A 21048-nucleotide genomic window follows, 5' to 3' on the forward strand; every position below is an offset into this window, starting at 1 on the left:
GACTATTTTACTAATGGGTGCTCTAGTAAATCATTTCTAATCTGAAGTTGTCTTGCTAGTTTTCCCAGTAGTGAACGTCTGATTTCACTACGGGGGCTTGAGGATGCTAGTAAATAGCACTTCTCTTCCCCGCCCACATTCGGAATCAGGTGTGGGAACCATTCAGGTGGAGCTCAGCATACGGGCTTTATTGTGAGTAAGCTTGAGTCAGAGAACGCAGCTTGACTCCCTGACATTAGAGCCCCATGACGGAGCAGGAACGCTGGTTCCCCAGGGACAGGCACTTCCACAGAGGAGGGAGGGCGAGGGCGAGCCGGGCGGGCTCTCTTTTCTCGCCCAGTCTTAACAGTCAAATGAGTTACCCCTTCCCCTGGGAAGTGGAATGCTTGGAGGGTGGAGAAGCTAGGAGAAATCTTCTAGCAGAAAAAATCCCCCTACCTGAAAACATGCAGGAAATGGAGCTACCTCCTAAAAGCCACTTTCATTACTCATATTCCACATTTCAGTTTTCCCAGATTAAAACAAGGGATACCGTACGGTAACCTGACATGACGTGATTTCTTTTGCCGTCCCACTTTCCCGCTCATAAAGTTAAATAACGCAAAATGTAATTGAAAGCATCCAGATTTGATAATTCCTTTTCAAAAAGTAAGCTTCACAAGTCTCAAGCCATTTGGCCCTTGCTCGTTAGCAGTAAGCCGTGGTCTTGGGGTGAGGGGCAGCTAGTGCTCCCCCAGAGGCACCGTTAGATGGACGGTGCAGAGTCCAGGCCAGAGCTCTGCCTGCCTGGTGGATGGAGGGGGGGGCCTCACGTGCTGGGGAGAGGTGCTGACTCAGAAACCAGCCCCATGGCGGCTGCGGTGTTCTCCCAGCCTCCTCACTGGACGACCAGATGCATCCTGGCTGGGCGCACTAGTCAGCTCCAACTTCTCTAAGATCTGGAAGAGAGCTTAAATAGTCTTAGTCTGTTTACCGACATCTCTTTCCATGCCTTTCATAACATCACTTCTCAGCTGTGCTGTAGGAAGAGGAAGATACTGAGACCAAGCCCCAGTGCCTTTGCCTGGCGCAGAAGGTTGAGAATGACAGGGTGGAGTGTGCTGTACTCAGGCTGCTCTGTCCGCTTCTCGGGTGCTTTGCTTCCCCAATGAGGGCTGAGTCCAGTGAGATATAATTTGGTTAATTTCCTTCCCTTCCCAGACCAGAGATTGGGGTCTGGAAGACACCAATGTGTATTTCCTTTGGCCCAATCATGCCTGTTATTCTTTTACAAAGAAATCTGTGGGGTGAGGTTTGAGAAGTGGGTGAGATGGGTGGAGGGAGTCAAAAAGTATAAACTTTCCAGGTATAAAATGATTAAGTCACGGGGATATCATATACAGCATGGTGACTCTACTGAATAATGCTGTATTGGAGATTTGAAGGTTGCTGAGAGAGTAGATCTTAAAAGTTCTCATCACAAGGAAAAGAAATCTGTAACTGCGTGTGGTGATAGATGTGAACTAGACTGATTGTGGTGATGGTTTTGCAGTCCACCCAAATACTGAATCAGTTGTATTATACACCTGAAACTAACGTGATGTATGTCAGTTACATCTCAATTTAAAAAAAGAAGAAATCTGTGAGGTCCTTTTAAATTTTTCTTTCTATTCTCTAGAACTCTCCCATTCCTACAAAGCTTCCTGAACCAGTGAAAGCCAGTGAGGCAGCTGCAAAAAAGACCCAGCCGAAGGCCAGGTAAGAAATGCCTTAGTGAGCACACGTCCTCCTCCAGGTGCTGGAGGAGCAGGGAGAGGCGTCTTGTGTTTCTTGATTCTTACACTGCCAGGGCCAGAGGCTGCACAGAACAGGAAAGGAAGCTGTGTCTCCCTCAGGGAGAAAGTGTTCTTTGGGAGTGCTAGTTGGAATTTAGTGCAATACAGTGATCTACATCTGAAAGAGACTGGAGAACGCCGCAGCTGTTTCCTGTGCTTGGAAACAGGCGACAGCAGACCTTAAATACCGCTGACACCAGACTGTCCTAAACCTGTGTCCTAGTTCACCACCCTTGTCTCCACCTGCCTTTCCTTCTGACTTTCTGTGGCTGCAGCCACATGAGGGAAATATAGGTCAAAGCACTGAGTCCACAAAGCACTGAGTCCACAAACAGCAAAAAAGCCTGTGGATCTTAGCTTATCGCATTCTATGTAACCTAGGTTCTTCCAAGAAAGAAGACCAAGAGAGGAGTCAGGAAGCTGGGTTTTATTTGGGAAAATGCCCCTGTAAGAGAAAACAGGGAGGGTGTCAAGAAAGCTGGGAGAGCCGTCAGAAAGCGAGTAAGTCTGACCCAGAGACAGGGAGGAGAAGGTTGGCTCGAAGGGACCTGGAATGCCACACGCTGTAAAGAAGGTGCATCAAAAGTGATGGGATGTTCTTTTCTTTAGGAACGGGTCTGCCTGGTTGTCCCTGTGGCTGGGGCATTAAGGCTGAGAGTAGCCTATGGGAAGCATGGCCTCAGGACCAACAGGGCAGTGGATTTCAGGAGCGCAAGAGCTGGGGCACTGGTGTTTTACACTTGTCCTTGAAGGTCTGCAAGGCACGTCCTCATGGCTGCCACGCCTTCTGAATTGTAGATCCTAAGGGTAGTCCGGGAAATGTCTCTACCCTACTCTTCCACCACACTCTCACGGCAAGGAAACCTTAGCACAAACGGTATCAACAAAGCACCCTGATGGAAATATGTGAATTTTAATAGAGCAGTAAAATAACTTCTGTGTTTTAAAAAGTTCTCCAATATTTGTAGAATGCCCGTTACGTGCATTGGACTATTGCAGACATGGCCCTGAACTAATAGACTTTGTTTTTTAACAAACCTAGCCAACTGTATCCATGCTGTTACTTTATAGTCTGTTTATTTCTTAGTAAGCCTGCCATCCTTACTCCTGGGAATTGCTTTGGGGGCTGATTTAATTAGCTTAGTCTTTGAGGCTTATGGCCGTCTTGTACTAGGCCCAGACATGGTACGTAAGGAGGCTACACAAAGATTCATTCCCACAAAGCACATGCATTTATAAAAATTGTAATATGCATTGACACTTGAGTGGTACTTTGTTGTATAAAATGGAAAAAATAATACGTACATCAAAAAAAAAAACTATTGGCCTGTAGTTTTCTTTTTTGGTTAGTGTGTTTGTCTGGCTTTGGCATCAGGGTGATGGTGGCTTCATTGGATGAGTTTGAGAGTATTCCCTTCTCTTCAATCTTTTGGAAGAGTTTGAGAAGGATCGGTAAGAGCTCTTCTTTGTATGTTTGATAGAATTTCCCAGTGAAGCCATCTGGTCCTAGACTTTTGTTTGCAGGGAGGTTTTGCTGTACACCAGAAATTGACACAATATTGTAAACTGGCTATTCTTCAATAATCTTATATATATTTATACACACACACACACACACACACACACAATACCTACATCATGAGGCAGGTATAAGCATCGAATGTGTCTGTGACTATGAAACTTTTATAAACTCTAAGGTGCCCAAACAAGTAGTTTGTATGGACCTCAGTAATACCACAAGAATATACACACCTTACAGCCAAGAGATTTGGGTCTGAGTTGTCCTATGTATTATTTGCAGTGATTTCGTTTACATTGTCATTATTTGCCCCTCCGCCCTGAGAGGTGGGTTTTTCTTTCTCTGTTTTTAAAGTAGCCACTATTCATTGAGACATCACATATACCAGATACCATACTAGGTACTTCACATAAGTAAGATGACATTTTCCCCCCTTAAAACAAACCTTTGGGGCTCTTGCTGTTCTCGCTTTAGAGAATAGGAAACAGAGACAGAATTCTTAAGGGTTTTTTTTTGTTTTTTGGTGTTTTTTCCCAGAATTGTTAAGTTTAGAGATGAGGAAACAGAGACAGAATTGTTAAGTCAGTTGCCCAAGGCAGTCAGTCATTCCGTGGTTAATAAAAAGACCCAGGACCCCAGCATCCACATTCTTCCTACCCTGCATGTGAAGAGGTTTGCCCAAGATCACACGGATAGGACCACTCAGAGCCAGATCTCCTGGCTTCGGGGTCTGTGTTTTCTTGCAACATTCGAGGTCCCTACGAAGTAACATCTTGTGCAGTCTTCAGTTTATAAAATGGTTTCACAGCCATCGATACATTGGATGTTCTCACCCACCTCATAGTGTGGCCATTATTGTCTCCCTTTTACACGTAGGGGAGCCAAGGCTCAAGAGGTTCAGTGTGCCTGTTGCCACAGTCAGTGGGGATTTTCTTTGGCTCCAAATCCCGTCGTTTCTATAAATGTTGCCCTTAGGAGACCAACGTGGAAGTTCTTGGCATTTGGCTTTCTGCAGAAGTCTGTTTACCTCCCCAGCTCTTAGCTTGATCCTTCTTACCCCTTTCTCCTCCTTCTCAACATCCATCCTGTTTCCCTTCCCGCCTCCCTTGCCCAGGTCACAGGCTCCCCGGATGTGACAGCTTTTATATTACCAGCTCTCTACCCAGCGCAAGAGCAGGATGCCGTGAAGTGCCTCAGGGTCCAGGACAGACACGCCTTGGAGGCACGTCGTGCGGAGGGATGTGGGGCTGGCTGCTTTGCTCCCCAAGTGGTCTCTTACAGAGGCTGTGCCAGGCATATTCTGAAAATACTCATTAAGCTTGTTTATTTGGGGCTTCACCTTGCCTATTACTCCCTAACGTGTATGTTCAAAGGACAACCACCCTGCTCTGAGTGAGGGCGTGGCCAGCTGCCTGCACGGCTCTGAATCAAGGGAACCTACCACCTGGGCTTTGGCCCCATCACAGGGAGCAAGTGAGCTACCCCCTGTTTGATTTGGGTTAGCTTTGGCCATGAGTACCAGAAAGTGCAAATACAGTGGCTTGTATAAGATAGATTTTTTTTTTTTTTTTGCCCTCTCAAGTAAATGACATCTCGAGGCAAGCAGTCCAGGGCTGGTATGGCACTTCTGTTCCACAAAGCCCTCAGGTACCCAGGCTTCTTTAAGCTCATCACTCTACCATCCCTATGGTTGTGGCCACGTCCTCGTGGACCAGGATGGCAACATCCCTCTTCAAGGAACAGCCAAAGAAGAAGAGAGACAAAGAGCTTGCACAGAGTTTCCTAAGATTTCTAGGAACTGCCACACAGCAATCTGTTTATACACCACGTGAGGTCAGAACTCACACACGTGGCCACACCTAATTACAAGTGAGACTGGGCAATGTGATTTTTATTCTGAGTGACCCTGTGCCCGGCTGAAAATTATATATGAGTACCATGGAAAAAAGTGAATGTGTGTATTGGAGGAAATGAGGAAATGGAGTTCCTGTCACACTTCCCAAATCTCTTATCTTGAATTATTTATTTATTCCTGCTAGTTGCCTTATTGGATTAACTCATTTGTATGCTTTTTATTAGAGAGAGAACATTTTGACAGCTAGTTCTAATCAAGTTTGAGTCCCTCTGCATCTGAAAACCACCTGCTTCAAACCCCTCTTTGCATCATCACCCAAAGTATATTCTAGGAAATCCTATGAAGTTTTAGGCAAAAGAGTCCCAAGATCAAAAAAAGTCTGACAAACATCGCATTCTGTATAATGTTCTCCTGCGGTTTGCCATGCATAGTCACGCGTGAAGTTTCACTAGAAAGAAATCCGCTCAATGTGTTTTGATCAGCATGTTAAAACTTATTTGCCCGCCTTTTAAAATAACATCTAGTAACACATAATATCCTGTGGAATACGCTTTGGGAAATGTTGATGAAGTGGACCTGGAAGGTTTGAATGAACGTGAAGGTGAAAGTTTATCCATCACGTACTCTTGTCTTCCCTTCTCCATTTTCCCACACTTGAACAGGAATCTATTTTTCTTTTCCTCTTCTGTTTTCTAGGCTGACAGATCCCATTCCCACAACAGAGACTTCAATTGCACCCCGCCAGAGGCCGAAAGCTGGGCAGACTCAGCCCAACCCAGGAATCCTCCCCATCCAGCCAGCCCTGACACCTCGAAAGAGGGCCACGGTTCAGCCCCCACCGCAGGCTGCAGGTCAGTAATGAGTTTGGTGTGAAACTTGGTACACTTCCTGGATGATAGAGAAGTCCTGGATGATAGGAAAGCTGGTTTGCCTTGGAATGGAATCTAGAGCACATAAGCAATAATGGTTTTCCTTGAGGAACAAGAGGTGAGCTGCCAGGGAAATTGTACAGGAAGTGACTGGCAGAAGGGAGGGCCTCCCACTGGGCTCTGCGGTGGAGCTCAGAGGCCACTGAAGCCTGACGTCTCTATTCTTTCTAGTCTTGGCCCTGATTTTATGACTTAGTCTATTCATTCCATACCTATACCTTTATTTCATTTGCCTTTAAAAAAAAGACATTTTTTGATACAGAGGAATTTTTTTTTTTTTTAGTTTTCTTTTGTGGGGAAGGTAATTAGGTTTATTTTTATTTAATTATTATTATTAATATTTTTAAATGGAGGTGCTGGGGATTGAACCTGGGACCTCATGCATGCTAAGCATGCACTCTACCACTTGAGATAAACCCTCCCCACCAAGAGGAATTATTTCTTTAATGCTCTGTCCCTTGAAGTATCTGTCATCTCTCCGTGTTTTGACATTCTGTTTCTAATGAGTTGACTGTGTTTACTTTCATAAAGAGGGTTGATCGAAATTATCAAGTAACTGAATACAGCCATCGGTCCTCTTACCAAGAAGCTGCTGTTGGTGAATTTGGTGGCTGTTTACTTACAGTCAGGCATCCAGACCAGGGTTGTGTACCATGCCGGTAAAACATCAGAGTTCTTTTGTCCGCAGCATGCCAACAGTGCAGAGCCTGTGTTTATGTACAGCAGCATCAAAGGCCAGTTGAGTATGTCGATTCTCGGGCTGCGGACTAAAAGAATAATGGACTAAATGGGATGGTGAATAAGGGAAGACTTCCTGCGGGAAACAAGTACTGAGCCCTGTTACTGAACTGTGTTTTGAAAAATATGAAGCACGTAGTTTGGCAAGAAGAAGGAAGGACCTTCCAGGTGCAAGGACAGCGAGGAGTACGTGGATCCTGGGATTACCTGGGCCCTTATCACCTCCTGTTTCTTGCTCTGGCAAGAAGGAAGGCCAGTTTTGTTTGGAAGAGTTCTGAGCCCTCATATGGAATTTATTCTGTTTGCAGGATCCAGCAACCAGCCGGGCCTTTTAGCCAGTGTTCCTCAACCCAAAGCCCAGCCCCCGCCCAGCCAACCCCTCCCGCCGTCCCAGCCCAAGCAGCCCCAGGTGCAGGCCGCCCCGCAGCAGACGCCTTCCGCTCCGGCCCAGGGTCTGCCCGCGCAGGCCCAGGCCACACCCCAGCACCAGCAGCAGCTCTTCCTCAAGCAGCAGCAGCAGCCGCAGCAGCAGCAGCCGCAACAGCAGCAGCCGCAGCCGCAGCCGCAGGCACCGCCACCTGCCCAGCAGCCGGCGGGTGCGTTTTACCAGCAGCAGCAGCCCCAGGCTCAGCAGGTAAGTCAGGTGGACAAGATCTGACATTGCTTCGCGTGTACCCAGGCCCGCCAGGTACAGGTGTCTTCCTTGGGAAGCCCTGGGAGGGCAGAGAGCCCTTACCCGTCACATCGCTGTTCCTCACAGATGTAGCCACTGACACGGTTGGGCCATCCCTGCATCACTCACACCCCTCCCACCCTCCTCCCAGGCCCCGGGGAGTTCTTCACCCAACTGAGGAGCCTCTGCAAGGGAGCTGTTTTCCAAGGACTCTTTATTGGTTCTTTTTTTCCCTAACATAACACCATTATCAAACTGAAACAAAATAAGTATTTCTTATTATCACCAAATATCCACTAGTGCTTAACTCTTTGTGATATGTCATAATTTAAATTGATTTATGTATCTTTTCAATTTATTTACTATGAATATATTCATTTTATAATGATTGATGTATCTTTTAAGTCCCCCTTTTATCCATAATTGCCTTTCTCCTCTCCCCCCCCCACCTTTGCTACTCTTTTTTTTGAAACTGGGTCATTGGTCCTGTAGAATTTTCCACATTCTGGATTTGGTTGATTGCATTGCTGTGGTGGTGTTTAACGTATTCCACCATCCCCTGTGTAAACTGGTAATTTCTTGGGGCCTCTCAATATTCGATGCAGTTTGATAGTTCTTTGTCCTTCTGGTTGTATCATATCAGGAGACACAGACAGTGGTCTCTCCTTATCTGCGGGGGAGGTGTTCCAAGACCCCAGGTGGATGCCTGAAACCATAGCTAGTACGAGAATCTATATATACCATGCTCTTTCCTATATATACATGCTTGTGATAAAGTTAAATTTATAAATAAGGCATGGTAAGAGATTAACTACAATAACGAATAATAAAATATAACAATTATAGCAATGTGCTGAAATGAAAATTATGTGAATGTCGTCTCTCTGTCTCTCAAAATATTCTTGTGATGATGGGAGATGATAAAATGCCTACTTGATGGGATGAAGTGAGGTGAATTGTGACATAGCATGAGGCTACGGTTGACCCTCTAACCACATGTCAGAAGGAAGATCATCTGCTTTGGGTGATCCTTGATCATGGAGCCGTGACAGTGTCGATGGTTGCATGTCAGGAGCAGACGACGTCAACGGTTAAGGATCCCAGGCAACTCTAGAGAGCTGTTTCCCTTGAAGGGAAAAGGTGTTTAGAGACCACAGTCTCAGTGCTAGGAATACTCATTTAGTAGTGAGTTGGTTATTGTTTTTAGACCTTTTCAGTGAACAGTTAGGACATATGTTTTGTTTTGCTAATAGAGTATACACAGTGAATTCAAATTTATTGTTCTAAAGCAGATTTGTAATTATGGGATTTTTTTGTTTAACTTCTTGGACTTTATATTCATATTTTTGTCATCTGGAAATCTTGATTCCTAACAACGTTAGCATAATTTCTTAATTGATTTATAGTTTCAAGATAACAATACTAATGTAATTACTGAAAATGGTGTAAGATTTCTTTGCCCTTTTTACACTTCGAATATTTAGTACATTTTTGGGGAGTTTGGCTCTCGATTTGATACAGAGGTTTTGCTTTTGCCTTTTAGTTACTGCTTTTTAAATTTTGGTTGAATTTTGTTCCGTGTGAATGTAAAACATTTACATAGTTTCAAAGTTAGATCTGCAAAATTCTATCCCCTCCATCCCATATATAGCAGAGGTAGCCCTCATTTCTAGTTACCACCTGAGAGTGTTCCCTTTTAAGGGTATATGGCATAGTTTATCCAATCAGTCCCCTGTTAATAGACACTTGGTTCTTTCTCTGTTATAAGTTAGCAACTATTTATTGACGTCTGATTTTTTGCTAACCCTTTAATTTTGCCTCAGTAGGCAAACTGTATCCTCTCAGTTAGCTTTATAACTGAGTAAAAATATTTGGAATGTTCAAAGACACGAACTTGACTTTTGATCATCAGTAGGCCCTTTTTTGAGCTCTGCTTGTGTGCCTGACACATTATCCTTAGAGTAGGAGGGAGAAGCGCAGAATTCCTGCCCTTAGGAAGTTTACAAAAGGATATAAGTTGAAACAATGTTACCAATATAAGATAAAATATCATTAAGTGGTAGAGTATACTGAATATTTTGAATGTGTAAAGATGGGAGTTTAATAAAGAGAGCTACTGGGAAATAATTTTCAGAAAGGCTTGAGATGACTTAATAGCTGGGTTAACATTTAGGTTATTTTTTTCAATGTCATCATTGCTTCATCCTGTTCATGTAGGGAAGAATTTTAATCCTGGCTGTTTCCAAATCCCTTTATAAGAGGGATAACTTCTGCGATTGGGAGATCATTTATTAGCTTCTGTTACACTCCAGCTAGTGGAGTTGCCGGACTTACAGTCGGGTGGATGCTCTCAGGCCCGGCGCAGAAACCGCTTGGAAGCCAGTCTGCAGTGCAGGGGGCGGGTAGCGCAGTGGATGGAGCCTGGCAGTGTGAGGTGCTGCTGTGTTTACCGTAATGCCCTGAGGTTCCCCTCCTGAGTTTTCAGGCCAAGCTCAAAGACTCCTCCCTGCCCTCGCCTTTGGCTTCAGCACTGGTCTTAGCTGTTACTGAGACATTCATCCTTTGTGGAATACGGTTCTGAGACAGGCTGCTATTCACGTCCTCATTTCTTGCCACTTTCTCCTGCTCAGTTTCAGGCAGTACACCCAGCTGCCCAACAACCAGCGATCACCCAGTTCCCTGTGGTGTCCCAGGGAAGCTCTCAGCAGCAGCTGATCCAGAACTTCTACCAGCAGCAGCAGCAGCTGCTGACTCAGCAGGCTGCCTTACAGCAGAAGACCGCGGTGGCAGCCGCACCGCAGCCCCAGGCACAGCCGGCCACAGCCTCCCAGCCACCCCCTGCCCAGGAGCCAGTGGTGAGAATCAGCCAGAGTGGGAGCATGCAGTGAGGGCTAGGGAGACGGTGGGAAAGGGGCAGCAGCAGCCGCTGTGGGGCCCTCTGGACAAAGGCGAGTCTGCTTCCCCACCCTTGTGGTTAAAAATAGTTGCTCGTTTCTCCATATAGCCAGGAAAAGGATGAGCTATTCTTTGGAGGGTAAAGGTTTTAGAAAAATGATCCGAGGCTGCTGATGAAGATGAACTTTGTTATTTCTTACTTTACTATTAGACTGGCAGCAAGAGCTGTTTGTTGTCTTTGTCCGGGCCAGTGTTGGACAGTCAAGGACCTAGGCAGGATTAGAGCCAACCCCTTTCCCTTCTTCAGGGGGGCAGTTTAACCACCATGGCCTTTCCCATCTTGGGAGGTTCATGTAGGCCCCCACCTTCACCCTGAGTCCTGGCAGTGTTGTGTTTATTCTTTGTCGTGGATGACATTACTGGCTACTTCATTTGAATCTACTGTGCTGCACCCTTCAGGGGCCTACTTGCTGAGACCATTTGCGGAGGCCTAATTCCGCTCTGGGCACCAGAGCATCTGACTGTTGTTTGAGCCATCTTGTCAGTTTAGGAACTGGGCATGTTCACATCCAGATATTGGCTGAGTATAGAATCGTCCTCTTCTGATTGACCTCTGTGATTACATCCTCAGGCACGTGGTGCTTTGGCCTTTAATGACTGCCCTTAATTCTGTACTTACATTTTTCTGAGCAACAGTGATAGAAAATTTTAGAGTGATAGAAAAAGGCATTTTACATACCCAGCTGATGGAGTATCATAGCTAAGCTCTTATTCCCAGGGAAGTCCAACTGCTAGAGGAACGAAGGAAAATAAGAGACCTTCTTTCTGAAGATTGATTTCTGATAGAGTTTTGTTGCCCATCTAAAACCAGAAAACCTACATCCCTTCAGAAGGAAGCAGTGCTGTAAATAGATCGTCTTCTTTAAGTCTCAACTAAGTGTGTGTTCAGCATCTTTGCACCTTCATTTCTGAAACAGCTCAGTCTTCCTGCAGGTGTGTGGCAGACAGCTACTCTATATTTTTAACAAGAGATGAAGTTCCTCTTGTTAATGGAAAATGAGTTTTTAAAAGATTATTGTGTCAAATAGCTAGTTGAGATCTTAACTATCTAATCCAGTCTTCATTTAATAGAATTGGAACCTGAGGCCTAGGCTAGAAAGAAATTACCCAAGACACACAGACTGGTGGCGGCAGAGCTGGGACAAGAACCAGAGAATCCTGATCTTTTTTCAAGGATAATAACAAGTGCTCATCCAGGGTGACAGCATGATCGACTCCACTGACTATACACTTTTTATGGGGTCCCCCTCTGGTATCCCTGACAAGAGTATCTGCTTTCTTGGGAATGAACTATGAACCTTCTCCTTCCTTGGATGAAAAAAATACTTTGAACACTTTGTTCAGGGGTAGTTGGTTGAGGGTATAAAGAAGGAACAAGAACAGAATGTGCTTCAGCAAGGAACCAGAGAGCTTTCCAGCTTTAACCCATCCCTTTCTCTGATGACCCTTTGTAGGACTTACCTACAGAAGCAATATATCAGTAAGTATATATATAAGTAAATATAAAGTATACCCTGCAGCCATCTCTCAGCAAGAATCTGCAAGGGAATGGTGGCCACAGCCCACAGATGTTTATTGCAGTCTTAATAATAGCCAAAAGCATGGAAGCCACCTAACTTGTTCCAACAACCAACTGTGCAGCCATTAAAAATCATGGTTATGAAGTCTGTATAACTGTTTGGAAATGCTCATGAGGTAATGCGAAAGGAAATATGAAATTATGGGAAAGGTATGTACTTGAAATAGACTTACATATAAGATACCAAAAGATAAGAACATATTAGAGTAGTGGAATGGAAGTCTGGGTGGTTTTGCCCCCTTGTCTATATTTCTTGATGGGGTGGTACTCCTTTTATCGTTAAATATGTTATTTTTTTAAAAAAATCTTTAGCAAAACAGACATCAGAGTCTACCTTGCTTCTCCTTCCCCTGGTCTGTTTCTCCCTCCTCCCCCTTCCCAATCCCATTTTTGGATGAGGAAGCATCATGGTGCAGGAAGGAGAGTTCTGAGCAGTAGTCAAGAAACACAGATTCTGTCCTTAATTGATCCTGTGACCTTGGAGCAAGCACTTAGCCTCGGGAGGCCTTGGTCTGGTCTCCACTGAAACAAGGGAGTTGGAATCCATGTTCGCTTTTAACTTACCATTTTGAGAATCTGATGGGAGATAAAGCTGCCTGCCTGACAGGGTTGTTGTGGGGAGTGGCTGAATGGGTGGCGGCCGGTTTGAACTGGTAGCTGTGATAGAATATGGTGTCCTCATGACAGAAGCATCTATTCTTCAGTGTGCTGTGTGCAGAGAATAGGCAAGAGGAGTGGAAAATGTTCTCCAAGTAGTCTAGACTCTTCAAATTAAAGGGACTCAAAAGTTAAGTACCCTTTCAGAGTAATGAATGTCTCAAATTCTAAGAAATAAGCAAATCTAGTTCTGTACTTAAAGCCCTTCTGGACCCTGTGGGTACTGGATTTAGGTTGGTTGTTGCAGGTGCAATTCTGGACCCCAGAGGAAGTTGTGGGGGTGGGGCTCTGATCTTCTTCACAGAACACTCTGCTTCTCGCTCAGAGATGCAGTCAGCTGCTCTGCCTTCTAACCTTAATTTGATCGCTATTAGAACCTTCTGTTGTATCATTCATTTGATTGATGAGTGGTTGTGTATTCACATATGCACATAGCCTGCCTCAGTAAAACTCAAAGTCTAAGTCAGTATAAGGACAGAAACTCCCAGGCTGTCAGCATCCTGACCTAAGTAGTGGACCACTCTAGTTTCCTGACTCTCTCCCAGGGCCTACCTTTGAAGACACAGAATGTGAGAACCGAGCTGCATCATGGGAGGGCAGCTCCAATCTGAGATGAGGGACTGGAGAGAAAGGATAGTTCAATACCTGAGGCATTTAACATTCTAAGTCCCTTTTTCTCTGGATTGAGTTAATTAAGAAAAGGGTTAAGTGGCCTTCTTAACATTATTTTTTGTTCATCTTCTTGATATAGCACTTGTACATCAGGACTTACACATAAAGACTCACCAGGTGGCCACAAGGATATTCCCTCCCGTTTGTTTTTCTGTGGTGACAGTGTGTCCTGCTTTCTGAAAAAAAGCCCACATCTCAAGAGTCCTTGAAATTATTAGATCAATCATTATTAAGGGCTTTTAAAATTGTGTCTTCTTATTATATTCTCTACCTGATTCTTCAGTGCCAATTCTGAAATGAAGATCAAAACAGGTTAATCCCACTACCCTAATGCTGTACATTTTCTCAGGACTTCGCACAGAAATAGAGTCTTATAGACCCATCCTATCAAATAGAGTATCAACAACAGAACAGAAAACGCACTGCCATTTATTAATCACAGTGGAATTCGCTCTGACTTATTTCTAACAGTCTGAGCTCTGTCAGAAAGTTAGGGGTCTCTTAGCAGAAATCATTCAACTCAGCTGTGTTTTTAGCTAAAGGTGTGCCTTCATTGGCTTGTGATGTGGTAGTCGAATGCTTGAAGCCTGCCTTTTGGAAGCATTCTGAGTGAGTTCCTAAAGCAGAAAGTGGTCCTTTAAGATACTTTCTGTATCTTTAGAGCTAGGCATCACTTCTGCCGTCTTTGGTCTGGGTTGAGTTGCATTTGGTTAGTCTGTATATTATTGCTGATGAAGATTGAAATATATATCTAAGTACCAGGTAAATACCATGCAGCTATCAGGGTCAACGTTGCAGCTCAGATTGTCAAAGCCTAGTTTTTTCTTTCTGGGTGTTATTGATAAACAGAGCCATTTGAGCCATATGTTAGCCCTCATGTAGCATTTTTTGTTATACTTGTCTGTTTATGCTTTCCCCCCCTTTTTTGGGAACATTTTCATCACTCTCCCTGGCAGATTCAAGCCCCAGTAAGACAACAGCCAAAGGTTCAGACAACGCCACCGCCTGCCATCCAGGGACAGAAACTCGGATCTCTCACTCCTCCATCATCCCCCAAGGCCCAGCGTGCTGGACACAGGCGGATTCTCAGTGACGTGACCCACAGTGCGGTCTTTGGAGTTCCTGCCAGCAAATCAACCCAGCTGCTCCAGGCAGCTGCAGCTGAGGCCAGTCTCAACAAGTCCAAGTATGTAGTGCTTCCCCTTTATCCTCCTGACTTTTGTGGGGAAGGGCTGCCGTGGGCTGTTGCTGTGTGATTTTTGCATATGTATGCAGATGTGTGTAGGTATGTGCATAGTGGTGTGTGTCTGTGTTTAATAAGAAACTGCATTTTCCTGGAGTGCATAGATCAGACTGATCTTAAATAATTTTCTACTTGCCTCACCGTTTCCATTCTCTCATCCATTCCATACCCTACAGAGTGTTTTCTAAATTCTTTTTTCTTTTTTTTTTTCTAATTTATTGTATTTTTTTTGTGGGGGGGAGGGAATTAGGTTTATTTATTTATTTTTAGAGGAGGTACCGGGGATTGAACCCGGGACCTTGTATATGCTAAGCATGCACTTTACCACTTGAGCTACACCCTCCCCCCTACATTTTTCAATTTTTTAAAAAAATTTTGGGTTGAAGTATAGTCAGTTTACAATGTTGGGTCCATTTCTGGTGTACAGCATAATGTTTCAGTCACACATACACATACATATATTCTTTTTCATTATAGGTTACTGCAAGATATTGAATATAGTTCCTTGTGCTGTACAGTAGGAACTTGTTTATCTTTTTGATATACAGTAGTTAGTATTCTAAAGTTTTGGTCTGATCTGACCACTTCCCTCTGTGTTGAAAACCTTCCATCGGCTCCCCATTGCCTGTGGAGTAATGTCTGGACTCACTGATGAACAGACCACAGCCTGTCGGATCGCACTGGTGGAACTGTCGCTCTCTTCCTTGTCCACTTAGGAAATGCTTATTTGTTCATCAAGATGCATGTCAGCGGTTTTCTTTTCTTTGACCTTTCCCCTGTTATCATATGTGATTTTGCCTGAACCTTGTTTTGAGCCGGCATCACACTGCATTACCATTATTTATTTGTATGTCTACCTGACCTAGCCTGCAGGTGTGTCCGAAACAAGCACCATGGCTTAATCAACCTTTGTCAATCCCGTGACAGGCTCTGTGTCTGCCATAAAGTAGATTGCAATGAGTGTTGAGTGAGTGTAATTTCAGACCCTCACCTTTCACAGAACCATATACTAAGTGAAAAATCTGTAAGTTATTAGCTAAATGCAAAGAGCATCAAGAGAAACTTCAGAAGAAATTTAGTTAATGATACCTGGGAGCACGCTATGGTTGTAATTGTGTTTATTTCTCTTTAACTGTGGTGGTGACCACTGGTGGTGGCCCTTCATTCTGTGCCTGCCAGATCCTGACGGGTGAGAGGCCGCCTGAGTAGGCACCAGCCCCAGCCCCTCTGGGGTCAGTTGCTGTGAATATTACAGTCACCACAGATACACGAGCCTAAGAACAGGTTGCTTCGGGATCCTGAAAGAACTCACAGATGCGACCAAAAATCTAAGCAAGAGAATAAAGAAGTAGTGAGAGATAGTGAACCATGAAAGAAAGGGAGACATTTGTTTCATTTGGTGGAAAGGGTGTCTGTGGAAACTGTTCCATTGCCATGGAAAGAAAGCCCTTATGGAAAAATACTGTGGAGAATAATGGTTTGACTCAGAAAATAATTTCGTCTTGAAACAAAGAGAAAATAGGTTGGCCCTTTTCAACCTTTGTATGTCTTTTTATTTCGTGGGGGTGGGAACCTCTCTAGGTCTGCAACCACCACTCCTTCCGGCTCCCCTCGGGCCTCCCAGCAAAACGTTTATAATCCTTCAGAAGGTCCCACGTGGAACCCCTTTGACGATGACAATTTCTCCAAACTCACAGCTGAAGAACTGCTTAACAAGGACTTTGCCAAGCTGGGGGAAGGTGAGTGGTGCCTTTTTGTGATTATGGAACCTTGACTCTATGGTGAAAATGCATGTGAAAATAGAGGCTTGGGTCTTTCTTTCCTTCAAAGGATTGATTTTGAAGTATGTACACACATCAATTTGTATTTTTACCAGAGCTCTGAAATCTCTGCGTCCTCGGAAATCCTGGTCTGTTATGGGTGGCAGCAGGAGAGTGGGAAACTTTCAGGAGTGAATCCGTAGCATAGATTGGAATGATGGTGTCAAGCATGTTCACTCCTTGGACGCGTGTGATGGTCGCTTGTCCTAAGCGGGTTTGTTGTCTTAGAGAGTTGTAACTGCTCCCTCGTGAGACTGTGCCCTCATGTAGACACTGAATCTTTGTGATCAGAATTTTCTATTACTGTTGACTGACCATGGAGAGGAGATCAAATAAATAGAAGGTACCGTTTCTATCCTCAAACCCATAGTCTAATTTGGAAGGCAGAGAGGGAGGAGGGCATAGCTCAGTGGTAGAGTGTGTGCTTAGCATGCGCAAGGTCCTGGATTCAATCCCTGGTACCTCCACTAAGAATAATAACTAAATAAACCTAATTGCCTCCTCCCCCCAAATAAAAAATAAATAATTTGGAAGGCAGGATACCCATTCATGGACGTGTGCGCGCGTGCACACACACACACACACCCTTTAGAAAAGAACAACAAATGCCCTGGGAAAATTCTACAGTTCAAAAGGAGCACCTCAGTGCAAACAAAAGCAAGGGGTAAAGAGTGATTAGAGCAGAGTGAATAATACCAACTTTGACCAAACATGTTAGCTTTATCATTTTATAGATATATTTTTTAAAACCCATATACCTCCTTGCCTTTTTGAACACAAGATGGAGCATAGGATCTAACTTTCTTTGACATTCGTTGTCACTTTGTTTCATTGTTATGTGAGCCAGTTATTGTTCTAGGCTATAAACAAATACCTTCATGGACTATTGAAAACTGTAGTATTTTGCACTTGATTAAATGTCCCCCAGGTTTTTAAATTTTTGTATCTGTTTTTAATAATTTCCTGTCTTTCTTGTTGTTCAGCTGTTGGCTTTTACATTAAGCTGTTGTCCTTGTGCCTGTCCCTCAGAGCATCCCACTAGGGCCCTCTCTCGTCTCGTTTGCTCTCTTAACTGCTTCTGACATGGAAAACGGATCATCAAACTCATTGGAATTATATAGAGATAAATCGATTCAGACTGAAGGCGAGAGGCATTCTGCTCTGAGCACTGTGCTTGAACTTTCGGGCTTCAGACTTGCTTTCCTCGGCTGTTCCTCAGCTAGTGCAGCGACTAGACAGGGACCTTTGAATAACCAAGGTGTTGCCAGAATGCAGTAAAAAGGGTCATGTCCAGATGTCAGTTTGGAGGGTGCCCTTCGCCTCCGGCAGGTGTGTGCATCATGAGATTCCGCTGGAATGAACCGAGTGGTGTTTTGTCCCTCCAGGCAAACATCCTGAGAAGCTTGGAGGCTCAGCTGAGAGTTTGATCCCAGGCTTTCAACCAGCCCAAGGTGATGCTTTTGCTGCTCCCTCGTTTTCTGCTGGACCTGGTTAGTATGGCAAACACTTGAAACACAAGACTCACTTTTGTTACCTTCACACTTGTTTCCAGTCCACAGATAACCCTAGCTTGCCAGTGAGCCCCAGATCCTGGTGGTATATAACGTATTTTCCTTTATTCAGAAGATTTCCTAGAAAAAGGTACGGATAAAAAAAAAGGTCTAGAAGTCAGTTTGAATTAGAATGGCAGGGTGATCTGGCAGCGATGTAATTTACAGGATTTGTTCTAAGTACACAGACATCTTTTTAAGCAAATATTTCTAAATTTCAGGAACATCACTCTGTTAATCCCTTGCAATTGCTTACGTTCCTCGGAATGACTTGAAGAATTCTAAGAATTATATGTTCTGTCCTATACCTGAGACTCTGCTGTGCAGTGCTTTTGTGCGTATGTGTGTGTACTAATGGGGGGAGAGAGCTATCTTTTGAAATGAGATTTTTTAAAAAAATTCTGCAATGATAAAAACCTAATTTTCCCTTATATTAATAAATACTATACATATTCAGTAATTTGTAGAAAAGCACAGAGAAGACAGTTAAAATCCCCGTGATCTCAGCCCTGAGAAGTTAGCTCAGGGGTTCCATTTTGATGTCTGTTGGTGGCTTTTAACCTTTTTTAGGGTTGCAGATACCTTTGTGACTCTAAGGAAAATTACATATTTTCTCCCTTATAAAAATGCATGTGACCCTAGTTTTGTACACAATTTGCAGCCTCAGCTTATGACTCTAATGTACATCTTTATGGTCATGTTTTAAAGCCTAATTTTTTTAACTTACAAAATTTGACACATTTCGCCCACATCATTAAAGAAGCTCCTAGAATAAAAATTTTAAATATCTACATTTATATGGATATATCCTAATGTATTTAACTTAGTATCTCTTTTTCAAACATTAATTTGATGTCAGTATTTTACTATTACAAATTCCTCAGCAATGGATACGAGGTTTAGAATACCTCCCTTAAGTTTTCTGCTCATAATAAGGCAAATTCGGTAATATTTTCCTAGAAAATCATCTGCAGTTTAAAATTTTTTTAAATAAAGTAGGGAGTGGGTATAGCTCAGTGACAGAGTGCATGCTTAGTATGCATGAGGTCCTGGGTTCACTCCCCAGTACTTCCATTAAAAAACAAATAAATAAACCTAATTACACACCCCCTAAATAAATAAATAAATAAATACACAGAAACAATAAAACAAAACCAAACAAGTTAAAAAAATAAATAAAGTAGAAGAATGCATTTAAATCTTTTATAGTATATTCTCTGCATACATCAATTTAATTGTACGCTTTTGTGTTTCTCTTTTTCTTGGTGATTCTAACTAGAGATTTGCTATTTTATTATCTTTCAAAGACAACTCCGTAAAATCTACTGTTTTTCTGTCTGCTAATTCTTTAACTTTTGCTTTTATCTTTTTGATTAGTTCCTTGTTTTTCTTAGGTTCACTTTGTTGATATTAAAAAGAATACCTAGTAAATTTTTTTAAAATTCTTTTTAAAAATAGTGAAAGTATTTAGAATTTTTCTCTCAGTATAACAATGACTTTCAACCAGCATGAGAGTAGGGAGGGAGGCTAATTATAATCTCCAGGAAGACCTTTTTCACAAATATTCCAATATTCTCTTTTCTCCTTCTTCCTCCAATTGCCCACCCCACCCCAGCCTTTGAGGATTGCACTGTTATTGAGAGTGCATTTTAATAGGTGTGTGTTTCCCTTGTAAGAGAAAACTGAAGTTTTAACCATATCCTGTAAGTCTTCATATGATGCTCTCATTTTTGTTAATATTTTGGAATAGGCGTTGAAGTCATTTGGAAGGTGTGCTTTTTAATATTGAATAGTTAAAAATTTCTGTGTGTTATTTCTCATTTTTAGCTTTGTTGTCCAGTCTATGTCATTTTTAAGTTTCTTGATTTTTTGTTCTGATTTGAAGTGCTTACAGTTTGATATGCCACATCATTGACTGGATATACCAAATGTGTAAAGCATTGGCTACTGTCCCTGAGCTAAAACATCACAATGTTGACCAGTTACGGAGCTGGGTCGGATGTAGTTTCCCTGGAAAGGGGGTCATGCAATAAGCTCTAGGAGGGTCTTTGCTACTAAATCCCAGCCTTTAGTTCAGTGTTTGGCTCAGTCCAGATTTGCTGAATGAATGAGAGGGGTTGCTTTTTGCCAAAGGATGGGAGCTTGGACTCCTCAGTGTTAATGACAAAGCTTTCTAATCATTTTCCATCCACTCCCAGTTTTAGTGCCTAATTCTTGCTTATCACCCATGGTTATGTTTTGTGGGATTTGTCTGTTTGAACTACTTTTTAAAGAGTTGTTTTTTGTTTTTATTTTTGCCCTTTATACTCACTTTGAAGGCTACAATCGCAATTTTTTTTTAAGGAACTTACAGGCTCAACCATTAAAAAATATAAATTTGAGTAAAGTTGTAACAGCGATAACAGCATGTGGAGTACATGCAGCATGCTCAGCCCCCTGGGTGAGCACTTTTATGCGCCTTTTCTCAGGTGATCCCTCACAGCAGCCCACGAGAGGCTAAGTGATCTGCCCAGGGTCAGAGCTGGAGAGTGACAGAAGAGAGATTTGTACCTGGCGGCTCAGTACAGAAGCTGTAGTCGTCACCACATCTCAGAAATCCATCAGTGACACTGAGCTTTTAAAACATTACAAAACATCTTCACGTTTTCCTCTTTTTATTCAGTATTTTTCTATGAACATCTGTGTATTTTCCTGTCATTCATATTAGTAGTGTGAATTTTTTTCTATGATACCTCATTCTTTACAAATGAAAGAAAGTCATATCTAAATCCCAGAAGTTAGTGTGTCCTCTTTTGTACGAAGTTCAGGGTGGCACCATTTGCTGCAAGTTTTCTAATCAAGCTTAAAATCTTCACTGATTTTGAACGTTCTAACCAGCCAAGGGAGGAAGTAAGCAGGAAATGTGGTAATGAGCCGGGGAGGATGGCACAAGGGCTGTTGTTCACATTTTTAAGGTAAAAGCTGCAAAAACTATGTCCTCCATACATTGGAGGAGGAACAGGCAGACAATTCAAACTTGACATTTGCTTCTTTATTTTAAATAT

General features: G+C 43.1%; 1 protein-coding gene across 9 annotated transcripts in view; it reads left to right on the top strand.

Annotated features, from left to right (window-relative positions):
• Positions 1-21048, top strand: part of AAK1 (AP2 associated kinase 1) — a 147614-nt gene that overhangs the window by 92386 nt on the left and 34180 nt on the right. For all 9 annotated transcript variants that reach the window (XM_064494422.1, XM_064494423.1, XM_064494425.1 and 6 more), the window contains exons 10-16: positions 1658-1737; positions 5885-6039; positions 7164-7489; positions 10159-10383; positions 14348-14577; positions 16216-16373; positions 17840-17944. In XM_064494422.1, the coding sequence (XP_064350492.1) occupies positions 1658-1737; positions 5885-6039; positions 7164-7489; positions 10159-10383; positions 14348-14577; positions 16216-16373; positions 17840-17944 (1279 nt within the window). The remainder of the gene's footprint in view (positions 1-1657; positions 1738-5884; positions 6040-7163; positions 7490-10158; positions 10384-14347; positions 14578-16215; positions 16374-17839; positions 17945-21048) is intronic.

Source organism: Camelus dromedarius, chromosome 15 (assembly GCF_036321535.1).
Source record: "Camelus dromedarius isolate mCamDro1 chromosome 15, mCamDro1.pat, whole genome shotgun sequence".
Classification (NCBI taxonomy): domain Eukaryota; kingdom Metazoa; phylum Chordata; class Mammalia; order Artiodactyla; family Camelidae; genus Camelus; species Camelus dromedarius.